At 40.4% G+C, this 11299-nt stretch overlaps 2 protein-coding genes across 3 annotated transcripts; one reads left to right on the top strand and one right to left on the bottom strand.

The window, feature by feature from the left end:
* Positions 1-1157: 1157 nt before the first annotated feature.
* fignl1 (fidgetin-like 1) lies at positions 1158-4267 on the bottom strand. Of its 2 annotated transcripts, none has more exons than XM_057848674.1 (2): positions 4145-4267; positions 1158-3347 (listed from the first exon to the last, which is right to left on the bottom strand). In XM_057848674.1, exon 2 carries the CDS (start codon positions 3328-3330, stop codon positions 1408-1410), a length of 1923 nt encoding a protein of 640 aa, XP_057704657.1. In that variant the 5' UTR covers positions 3331-3347; positions 4145-4267; the 3' UTR covers positions 1158-1407. The 2 variants fall into 2 exon arrangements, with proteins under 2 accessions (XP_057704657.1, XP_057704658.1); XM_057848675.1 differs by lacking the exon at positions 4145-4267 and adding an exon at positions 3780-3874.
* Positions 4268-4506: 239 nt separating this feature from the next.
* ttl (tubulin tyrosine ligase) lies at positions 4507-11299 on the top strand. The gene is made up of 7 exons (XM_057847390.1): positions 4507-5227; positions 5542-5620; positions 5744-5976; positions 6205-6340; positions 6426-6695; positions 9241-9384; positions 9929-11299. The coding sequence occupies exons 1-7, from the start codon at positions 5059-5061 to the stop codon at positions 10119-10121; spliced, it is 1224 nt and encodes a 407-aa protein (XP_057703373.1). The 5' UTR covers positions 4507-5058; the 3' UTR covers positions 10122-11299.

Genomic DNA, 11299 nt, shown 5'->3' on the forward strand with positions numbered 1-11299 from the left:
ATAAAAATACAATATTGATGAAAAATAAAAACCATATAGAATTATAATTGAGACCTGGGGCCCACATATGCAGATATCACATTTCAGGCATGTAGGCCACAGTTGTATACCAAATGTTAATATTGCGGCCTCATGTAGGCCACACTTGTATACCAAATGTTAATATTGTGGGCTACATCAGGGGTCCCCAACGACCGGGCCGCGGACCGGTACCGGTACCAGATTTTTTACGGGGGAAAAGGAACCTCACGAGCCAGAAGATGAGCCTACAACATCAAAGAAAACAAAATCTATGCTACTTCCCAATCACTAAAGAACCATGAACTGCAAAGGAGTGGATTCGTGACCCGTATGTGAATAAACCGAGTGATTCGAGCATGTCTGTGCAACAGGAATATCAGCTTGTAGAGATCGCAAATCACGGCGACCTTAAACGTACATTTTAGACAACAACTCTACCGAGGTTCTGTATTAAAGTCATTTCGGAATATCCTGACATTGCTAGAAGAGCACTGAAACAAACGAAACAAGCTCAGTCTTCACACTGATTCAGCGGGTGAGTTGTATTTTCCCTGCACTTAACACGACGGGGCTAAAAACAAATGGTATTTTATATTTGCTGTATTTTCTGTCGTACATTGCCGGTGTTCTGATAAATTTGGCATGCGCGTAACGTTAAAAATGACCGCGAATGCAGCGATTCCAAAGTACACACTACAAACTTTCTTTAAAGAAAAGAATATTAACTTACGTTTGCCATGTTAGCTGCACACAACTGCACGCAGCTCTCTCAGTTAACGACTTCGCCGTGTCGTTAAGCATTAATTTACCCCATTTTCGTGTTGCACATGTATGTTTATGATGTAAATAGTTTTTTAGCACCGTTGGATAACATTGAGAGTCCAAGTGAATATAAAAGAGGGTTTTTTTCACGGCCACAAAAGCTTTGGGAGCAAAAATTAAGAGTGCAAAATTTGACAGAACACAGGGTCCGTGAAAAAAAAAAAGACCCAAATCACACCGGTCCGTGGTGCAAAAAAGGTTGGGGACCCCTGGGTTACATGACATCCGATGTCGACATATGTGGACGGCATGTCTTTAGAAGATTAAGCAAAGTTTTTTTTTTTCAATTACCAAAATTAATGACCAAAACTCGCTGCTTAACAGTGCATTTTATTCCATTTGATTTTAGAAGAACATAACAACTGTAGTTTTTAATGACAAGCATCACCTTGGACATTTGTGAATAATCAAGAAAAATGTGTAACTAAATCAAAACAGAATCACCAGATAAGGAAAATATATCCAAGAGTCGACAATGATAATTTATGAAGCAATGTAAAAACAACAACAAAAAAACAAGCCATTGGTTTAAGTTTTAATGTGCATTCTCTTAAACTAAGAACTTCAACGACCACATCCAAATGTCTTATTCCACTCCTCATAAAGCTCCAGGTCCTTTTGTGAGACACTGGGTCGCACAGTCTTCAGAGCATCTTGGAAGTCATTGTATACGATCGGCCGTACTTGTTCTGCCGAGATGGTGGCAATGTCTGCGAATTGGATGCTGCGAATAGGTCCCAGGGCTGCTTCTCGACACAGCTGAGTCATGTCTGCCCCGGAGAAGCCTTCAGTGTTGGCTATGATGCGCTCTAGCTCCTCCGCTCTCAGCTGGTTCTTCTCCTGTGCCATGAGGTTGGTGATTATCTGCTTCCGGGCGGGGCCCTCAGGAAGCGGGATGTACAACCTCTTAGCGAGGCGACGACGGGCAGCCTCATCTATTTCTTGGGGGCGGTTGGTGGCCCCCACCACCAAGATGCGATCCTCCGCCGCTGTGGCGGCACCGTCCAAGGAAACCAGAAACTCAGTTTTGATTCTGCGTGACGAGTCGTGCTCCCCGTCAGTGCGTTGCGACAACAGCGAGTCAATTTCGTCTATGAAAATGACAGCGGGCTGGTGGCAGCGTGCGATGGCGAACAAAGCTCGCACCATTTTTTCGCCCTCACCCACCCATTTGGATGTGAGCGACGATGCACTGATGCTGAAGAACGTGGCACCTGACTGGCAAGCGATACATTTTCCTATCAACGTTTTCCCGGTTCCTGGGGGTCCAAACAATAGGATTCCCTTCGGCGGGCCCCGCAAGCCTGTGAAGATGTCAGGTCTCAACATTGGCCAAACAACAATCTCCTTTATGGTGGTCTTGGCAAACTCCAAGCCTGCTATGTCCTCCCACAAAACAGGGGGTCCATGGTCCATGATCTCGCTCATGATCAACTCCACTATCTTTGGCTCAAAGATTTTCAGGCGTTCATCCACAATCTGGGGTTCCCGTGTGGAGTTTGATCCCCTTGCACTTTCCTCTTCGTCTTGCCGCGGCATCGGAGACACAAATTTAGAAAAAGCACCTCGGGACATATTGGCTCCCAGGGATTTCTTTACAGTGGAAGTCACAGATGATGTCGCTCCTCTTTGGGGTTGATGGAAATGTTTCTTCTGTTGTTCCACAATTAGCTGCTCCCGGGCCGATTTAAAGTGACTTGTAGGTTTCTGCTCAGCCCCAACTTGTGGCCCCCTCCCACCTTCACTTGCATCTGGGTTGTAAAAATTCTTCCGCTTGGATGAATTGGAAATAGGAAATAAGTTGGATTTACAGTTGCCGCCTGCAGGGCCTGTGTTGCTCTGAGGAGAACCTGAAGATGGATGATTAAACACCGACTGCACTCTGCTGTTTGGATGGTAAAAGGAGTCATTATTATCTGCCGTGCTCTCAGATGTTGTTGGCCTAGCCGCTGAAATAGTAGCAGTGTTATTAACTTCTATTTTAGCCTGTGGTGGCCAAAGAGGTTTGAAGGATGTGCCGTCTGACCTGCACGCCGAACTGGAAGCAGACACGGAGCTGCTGATGCTGCTGCTCTCTTCTCCAACAGATATGCTAACATCTGCTGGTGCCACGAGGGAGTTTTCTCCCCCAGGCCTTGCTTGAATCATCTTCTGCACGCAGGGCAAGTCAAGCAAACGCTCCACAGTGAGGGACGACTCCCATTTGTCACTGTGGTTTATCTGATTACGGGCCAGATGAAGGGCACTCTCAGCATAGTTGTTAAGCCCCGTGCGGGGGTCATCCGAGTCCAACACTGCTGCATAGCGCCCCGAGTAGGTCCTGAGCAGGTCGCCCATGGCGGCCTCCGAGAGGTGGGAGCTTGCCCATGCATACTGAATGGAGAGGATGTGGGCCCGGTAGGCTTCAGCCGTCTGTTCAGGTGTACAATTGCCAGATGAAATGTCAAAGGACCTCCTCTGCCATTCGTCCAGGTGTGCGCCACTCATGCCTGGGCTGTTCCAGCCTGGTGAAGATGAGGCAAAATTGATGAAAAATTTAATACGCTATGATTTTACAAACACAAGGTGAAAAACACATATTTTATCGAGATAATATTAGCAACTCAGCAGATTTGCATTAAGATATCAGTAATTGAAAACTATTGACTTTAAGATAATTGGAAATTATTCATGATTTATTAATGATTTATTTTAAACTTTACAGACTACAAATTGACAGTTTTAAAACCATACTGTGGACGAGCACGCAACAGTATGCAAACAATGTATTGTAAACACTGAACATAAAAGCATGCAATGGAAAGACGGAAGTATAACAAACAAACAAACAAAAACCTCACTTGCTATGGACGGCATGAGCTCACGACATTATTTGCCAAAGAACTAACTGGTAGTTACTTAGTTAATACTATAAAAGTTAAGTTAGAAGTACTCACAAGAAACGCACAGCTTCAAACGTTTTTGCGTTTACATCAGTGGCTAACTACAGTACTGTACTTGTTCCCGCCACCGTTTGCGTCCCGAGTACAACTTCCGGTAGCATTACTTTTATTTTATTGATTTATTTTATTACCCGGTTGTGAATAACTAGAATAGAATTTTCTGTTGACTTTTTTTTAGTGGAGAATGGATCAAACAAATAACAAGTAGGGGAAAATATAATAATATGAGGAATCTTAAAACATCGCTTCAAAAAACCTGACTTCTGTGAACACGTTTTTATTTTTTGTTTCTGCTCATACACAAACACTGGGTAATTAACTAACACGCTTGCTAACAACACTAAGTTTTGCAGACTTACCAAAGTGCTGGAAATCACAAACCTAAATTTCAAACTGTCGAACGAACTACAAACAACAGCGACCACAACACAAAACCTGCAGTGCCATCTTGTGTTGCGTTGTGCGTAAAGCCGTGATTGGTCCGTGCTCTCGCCAGCTTTCCTTTGCATTCTGGGAATTGAAGTGCACGTGAAAATAAGCTTTCGCATTGTCACCTGTTATCAAACAATATAATTTGTAAAATATGTCACATATGTATAGGAATTGTATATATACCATTATAATATATTCATTAGTTAAATAACCATCGTAAAAAATGCATTAACATTGTTCTATAGTGCGAGTAAAAACTACGTTGACCATAACTACTGGGGTAGTTTAATCTACCGACAAGAGGAGACAGTTTCGGAATGGAAAGCATGTCATTTTTGCGTAAATACAATTCTTTTTAGCTAATTCACCACAATTCGCTAGTGTTGTCGTACTTCGTACGTGTTTGTTTGAGTCGTGGAGCATACTAAAACAAGTCTGACATTTTTGCAGCGGTCCATTTAAGCCAAAACCGGATGTTGCCAGCTATTCGGCCCAAATGGAACGAGTCTGCAGCTGCTGTCTGCTCTTAGTCACACCCTCGTGTGTTACTAGACTCTGCTGCTCCAATGACTATTGAATAATCAACACCTCTTTTGTCCTATTTGGAGCGTTAATAGTTTGCTGTAATGCTTGCATTGGTACAAATCCTCTGATCCGGATGTGAGTTTAACGTTTGGACTGGATATGACTGGCTCATCATCACCATGGCCCGGTCAGAGGAGATAACACTGGACCCTCTGTGTGTTGCTCTGGATACCAGACAAGTAACTCCCTACCAAGAAAAGTACTTTTAGTCCCAAGTCTTTGTCACGAGATTTGTATTTCCATCCTGTGTGGGACAATGGCATCTCAGATGTACACTTTTGTTACCCGGGACGACAACAGCACTGTTTATGCAGAAGTTTCCAAAATCCTCCTGTCGACAGGGCAGTGGAAAAGGCTGAAAAGGGACAACCCTAGATTCAATTTGATGCTCGGTGAACGGAACAGGCTACCATTTGGACGTCTAGGTAAAGTATGTTTCCCCCTTTTGTTATTATGTACAAATCTGAATTTCTATGCGCTACATTTGGTGTCCACCCACTCAGGACCTGATCTCTGCAGTGACTGCAGAGTTGCTCGCCCCTGCGTCGTGGAGGATCAATGTCTCCATCAGTGGTTAATTCATTGATAGTCATTGACAGTGATAGACATCCAGTTCATTAAATTGGGAGGACCAGCTCATCTTTCAATACCACTAACGGCACTAGGCGTCAAATCCATTTTGACTGGGAGAGTCTTGCAGCGAATGTGCAAATTTAACATTCAAATATTTTTATTTTAGGTCATGAACCAGGACTGGTGCAGCTGGTGAATTACTACAGAGGTGCAGACAAGATTTGCAGAAAGGCATCCTTGGTCAAGTATGTACAACAATATACAGTAGTATACCATTACCTTTTTAAAGTTGCCATCATGTTCTATTTTGCTCTTAAATTATTCAAAGAATTTACATTAGCTGACATCCACCACTTTTAAATCATCAGGCTAATAAAGACCAGCCCTGAGCTCTCCGATTCACCCAACTGGTTCCCTGAATCCTACATAATCTATCCCACCAACCTCAACACGCCTGTGGCTCCTGCTACAAATGGTCTCAGCCATCTGAAGAGCAATCCCAAAACGGATGAGCGAGAAGTTTTCTTGGCTTCCTATCACTCCAAAAAAGAAAGTGGGGAGGGGACAGTGTGGATAGCCAAGTCATCTGCTGGAGCTAAAGGTAAAATATTATGTTAGGATTCTGACTTGAATTGAATAGCAAATCAAAGTCAAATTTTAATAGTGAACCTTCTCATAAGACAACCATTCTACTAGCGAGCTATAACTGTACGTCTAGTTTGAATTGTCGCATTACATGTGCATGGATCTTTGGCTTGACATCAAACGTGGTGGACAATTGGCTTTCTGAGTGACATTAGGCTGAGATCAACATGTTTTCTTTTAACAGGTGCTGGTATTCTAATCTCTCACGATGCTAACAAGCTACTGGAGTACATTGACAATCAAGGACAGGTTCATGTCATTCAAAAATACCTGGAGAAACCTTTACTTCTACAGCCTGGACATCGAAAGTTTGACATCAGGCAAGTCTTTATTAGTATCTTAGAGGAAAAATACATACAAAATGTCTACACTGCATGCTAAGAATTTCTAATATGGTATTACCAGGAGTTGGGTCCTTGTGGACCACAACTACAACATCTATTTATATCGTGAGGGTGTGCTGCGGACATCCTCTGAGCCGTATAATAGCTCCGACCTGCAGGACATGACCAGCCATTTGACCAACCATTGCATCCAGAAGGAACACTCCCAGAACTACGGTCGCTACGAGGAAGGGAACGAGATGTTCTTTGACGAGTTTCGTCTGTACCTGCTCAACACTCACAACGTCACGCTGGAGTCCACTATATTACCTCAAATAAAGCAAATAATCAAGTAAGTCCACACTGTTCTCTTACAATTTTACTCATTATAACTGCTAAAAAAAAAAAAGTTTAGCAACAAAACAGCCAGCCTTAGTACCGCAGCATTAGTCATATTATCTTATAAAAAAAAAAAAAAGAAAGAAAGAAAAAAAAATATCTGTAGTATATGAATATGAGATCGAACGATATCGGTTTTTCAGGACCGATACCAATTATTAGTAATTAGAGGGGCAGATAACCGATTTTTGGAGCCGGTATTCATTTGCAGTAAAAATTGGCATAAAAAAATTGGATAATGCAAACACTGAATTTCATTGAAATGCCTAAAGCATGTTTATTGAATCACACAAATAGAAAATAATAGCTCCAGAAGTGCCTGAATTTCCTAGACTCAGAAACATCTTATAAAGTTGAATAAAAGGTTAAATAAATAGCTATCTGAAAATTTTCCACAGAAAAGGAAGTCCTGAGGACCTCGTCTAAGTATCCTGGAGCAAGATACGAAACCCCGCGTTGCTCCTGGTGCTGCGTCACCACTAGGTACAGTAGATGAGGATATATTGTGAAGCGCTTTGAGGGCCTTAAAAAGGTGAAAAGGCGCAATGTAAGTGTAAGCCTATTTACCATTACCATTTAACCAATCAGAGGATTAAGTGAATACTAGTACAGGAGACAGCATGCAGGAGAGGCGCGGCTGCATCTGAGCCGAAATAACTCAATGATAAAATTGATTTTTTTTTCATATTGGTCAGTCGGATTTAAAAAAAAAAAAGGCCGTTACCTATATACGTCAAATTTTCAAATATCGGCGCCGATAATCGGTTAATCTTTAGTGAATACATTCTTTACCAACTCTTATTTGTGGGACAATATCAAAAGAAAAAAAATCTTACATTTTATCTGCTCCAAATCATTAAAAACATGCATGTAAGGTTAAATGAAGACTTTATAGGGAACCTCGGGCTTAAACACTTCTAGGCTCTAATAAGCCACAATTGTTCTCTTTTACTAAAATTTGTTATTAGAAACACATAAAATATTGCCATTGATTTAAAAATCTATAATATGGTACTTAGTAATTGTTTTAACCTATGGAGGGCGCCATGTTTTATGCGCGCCATGCACGCTCAGGGTGATGACGTAGTTTGTCACTTTCACTAGAGGAACACGACCAGTATTCTGCAATTCCTTCTACGAGGCGAGATGTCCAACACATGCTACATCAGTTAAAAGCGGCAAGTTACTATATGTGGTTTTATTGAGTCTTTTATTACCTTTTCATTGACTCAAAATACTTTTTGCACGTGTTTCCCTCTCATACTTTTAAGCATTGTTTTCTTGTGGTAGCTTTAAAGCAGATTGTTGATCTGCTGTAAAGCGTATTTAAACCACTCTTATTTGATATTACTATGTTTAAGTATTTTCTTAAGGCATCTTTAGTATGTTCTGCCGTTATGCATATATAAAAAAAACAAGCTCAAAGTACATGGTAGTACTTTAGGTGTCAAAATAGCCTTTTGTAGGACATTTTGCCGGTGTAGCACGTTTTGGCAGAACACCGATTTGGTCATACTTTTGTTTCGTTTCATCCCATCTTTCCTGTTCATTTTGTTTTTGCTGCTTGTTTTGTGAGATATCATCAGTGCTGTCATGCTCATTAATGTTCTTCCCGGGTTCAAATTGAAAGGGTTGAACAGATGACATGTTTATTCGCTGCAGTCATACTATAGAAGCCCGGCAGCGTAACCATGTGACACCACCGCCCTGCGACGTCAACAACAATGGCAACCTACAAGTTAAAGTAATTTTACAAATTGTATAAAAACGAAAACATCAAGAGGGGTTTTCATGTGGAATTGTTTTAATTCATAATAACGTTTATCTTTTAAGAACTACAAGTCTTTCCGTGGATCCCTTTAAATTGTTTATAGGAACAAGTGTGAGTGGTTTGTGTATCTATTTAATGATTAACTGGCATCCAGTAACTTGTACTTAATTACACTCTGTGCTTTGCACATGGTGTGGAAAATGCTAGAGGCTGTTTTCATTAAGTAATTGATTTGTTGTTTAGGCTGCGTGGTCATCAATTTGGAAAAATATATTGAAAACAGAAGGTACTGTCATTTCCTTTTAATGAACATTTCTTTATTTTTTTTATTATTATTATTTTTTTTCTCAAGAAAAGTAGTTTTCAAGCAGTGTGTATATTTCTGTCTGAAGCCACTTTGTTTGACAATTTAAACAGGTGCATTTACAGTTGTGATCATCATTATTCTATCCACTTTGTCCACTGGTACTACTGACAGCAAAACACCCAAGCATGTTTCTCACGAACACTGCTAAAAAGCTTTTAAGGATTTGAAAGCAGGGCTTGAGTCACAGAGTGAAAGCCAATCCCTCATGAAGCACAATCCTATAATGTCAGTGAATTATGAATCTGTTTACGTTTTTATTTTTACTAACCCCCCCACCGTCCCAACCTCCTATCAATTATATCATTGTGCAGTTTAAAATGCCGACACACAACTGATCAAGCTAGCTATGTGAATTTGCAGGAGCTGTCTGTCGTGCATTGAACCAGCAATCAGCACCAAGCATCTCTCCTACCAGAGCTTCCAGCTGTTTGGCTTCGACTTCATGGTGGATGTGAACTTCAAAGTGTGGCTCATTGAGATCAACGGAGCGCCAGCCTGTGCACAGTCAGTAGTAATGCATATTTGCAGAAAAGCAAATTTTTACATGTAATTATTGCAGCTTTTATGAAACGCTATTTTCACTATTACATTATGCTACATTCCACTGGTTTTATTATTACCGTATCTTTAAATGGATCTTGCAACCATCCATTTTATTTATTTGAAATTCATGCTCATTAAAAATATGTTACTCAATATTTGGTTAAGTCATCAGCAAATCAAATGTGCGTTTGAGGAAAAAAACGGACTGGCACATTCAGCAATTAGGAAGGGGTCAATGTCTGAAAATAATGAAAGTAATTCACTTAATAATGGTAGGGTCAATTCCATCCTTACAACATATGGGAAGACAATCCAAATGACCTATGTAAATGAAGTCATTATATAATGCAAATAAGGTTACTTAAAAGTTGGTGGGGACATTTAGAGCATCCTGAAAAGTTGGTAGTGTTATGTCCCTACCGTCTCTATGCAAACCTAAACCCTTGTGATAAAGTAAACTTGGACTCCTCTTCACTGACGCTATCTTGTCTTGTTGTTGCTCTAGGAAGCTGTACCCTGAGTTGTGTCAAGGCATAGTGGATGTTGCCATTTCCACTGTGTTCACCCTGAACAATAGCGGTGACTCCGCATCGTCTTCGCCTTATTCTTCCTCTCCATCATCCCTGTTCTCGACCAATGTTTGCTCCTCACCCAAACTGAGAGGGCCACTTCACATTGGCCCTTTTACGCGACTTTAAGCACAAGCAAAACACCTCTTCTGTTATTGGACAGCAAAGTCCATCAATTGTAATCCGAGCATATATTGTACCTCGTGTTACCCGCATGTGCGTTTTCCATCTGCAAAAGGTGTGTGTACTTACTATTTTTGTTCATTTAAAGAATGGAAAGGATTCTGTGAGTGTACTTTAGGGACTGGTATTCCTCTTAACGTATAATGACAGATTTTTGGAAGTGTTGAGAAAGTGTAGACGCTCAAGATGAAACTTGTGCCTTACATTTGAAGCCATGCAACTTCTACTGTAACAACCCATTCATGTTTTTGAAACACACATAGCCGTGCAGCAGAGGGAAATAATGTGCAAGGAGGATGTCCTTCATTTCGCAAAGTCAAATCAGTGTTGCAACTTTATCTGGTAAAATTACACACATAGGCATCAATTATGTTGCTGTAATTGACTAACACAAATGTTATGACTTTTTTTTCCCCTTTAGACATGATGGTTCGTCTACGCATCTAGTTGAGTTCTTATAATCAATATTATCTCTGTTTCTGCTATTTTAGTTGTTTTTTGTTGGGTTTCTTTTGTGTGGGTTTATAGGTAACATCCTTTACTTTTAGTCTGAGGAAGGGCACCTTAAAACAGAATGTTGGGTTCTTCTAGAAAATTCATAGAAGACATCGTAAGGTTTATTCAGTGAATGACAAAATAAGATGAATTAAGTTCTGTATTATATTAACAGACCTGTAGCTGGAAAAAATGACGTGACATTTTGTTGAGGCATTGAATAGTAATGACTGCTTATTTTTTTGTCTTAAGAAAATATATTTTTTACTGCGATCTGGGGGGCAAAAGGTGCCTTAGAGGAAATTATATGTGGATATGTTTTCATTTACAAATAATTTATACCCTATTAAATTGATGTCAATGTAATTTTCAAGAAACCATGGATTTAAAATGTTACCGTTACCACTCATTGTGCAGTTTTCACAAGTCCTCAATAGCTTCATTCCGACCAAAGATAAAATTCATGCTGTATGTTGAGTAAATTGTCCAATTGTGCTGTAATCTGAATAAATTATTGGATTGATCTGAAATTGAGCATTGCAGTTAGAAAGGTGTGAATATTGTGTTTTAATTTGACGTGTTGCATGGTTGTCATAAACTGTATTGCTAAAATAAAAACATGACTGTTA

This window comes from Corythoichthys intestinalis, chromosome 10, assembly GCF_030265065.1.
Source record: "Corythoichthys intestinalis isolate RoL2023-P3 chromosome 10, ASM3026506v1, whole genome shotgun sequence".
NCBI classification, from domain to species: Eukaryota; Metazoa; Chordata; class Actinopteri; order Syngnathiformes; family Syngnathidae; genus Corythoichthys; species Corythoichthys intestinalis.

Coding starts and splice junctions, on each gene's coding strand:
- fignl1 (XM_057848674.1), bottom strand. CDS start 3,330: ATGAGTGGCGCACACCTGGACGAATGGCAGAGGAGGTCCTTTGACATT.
- ttl (XM_057847390.1), top strand. CDS start 5,059: ATGGCATCTCAGATGTACACTTTTGTTACCCGGGACGACAACAGCACT. Junction 5,977..6,204: donor GTCATCTGCTGGAGCTAAAG/GTAAAATATTAT, acceptor TTCTTTTAACAG/GTGCTGGTATTCTAATCTCT. Junction 9,385..9,928: donor GGAGCGCCAGCCTGTGCACA/GTCAGTAGTAAT, acceptor TTGTTGCTCTAG/GAAGCTGTACCCTGAGTTGT.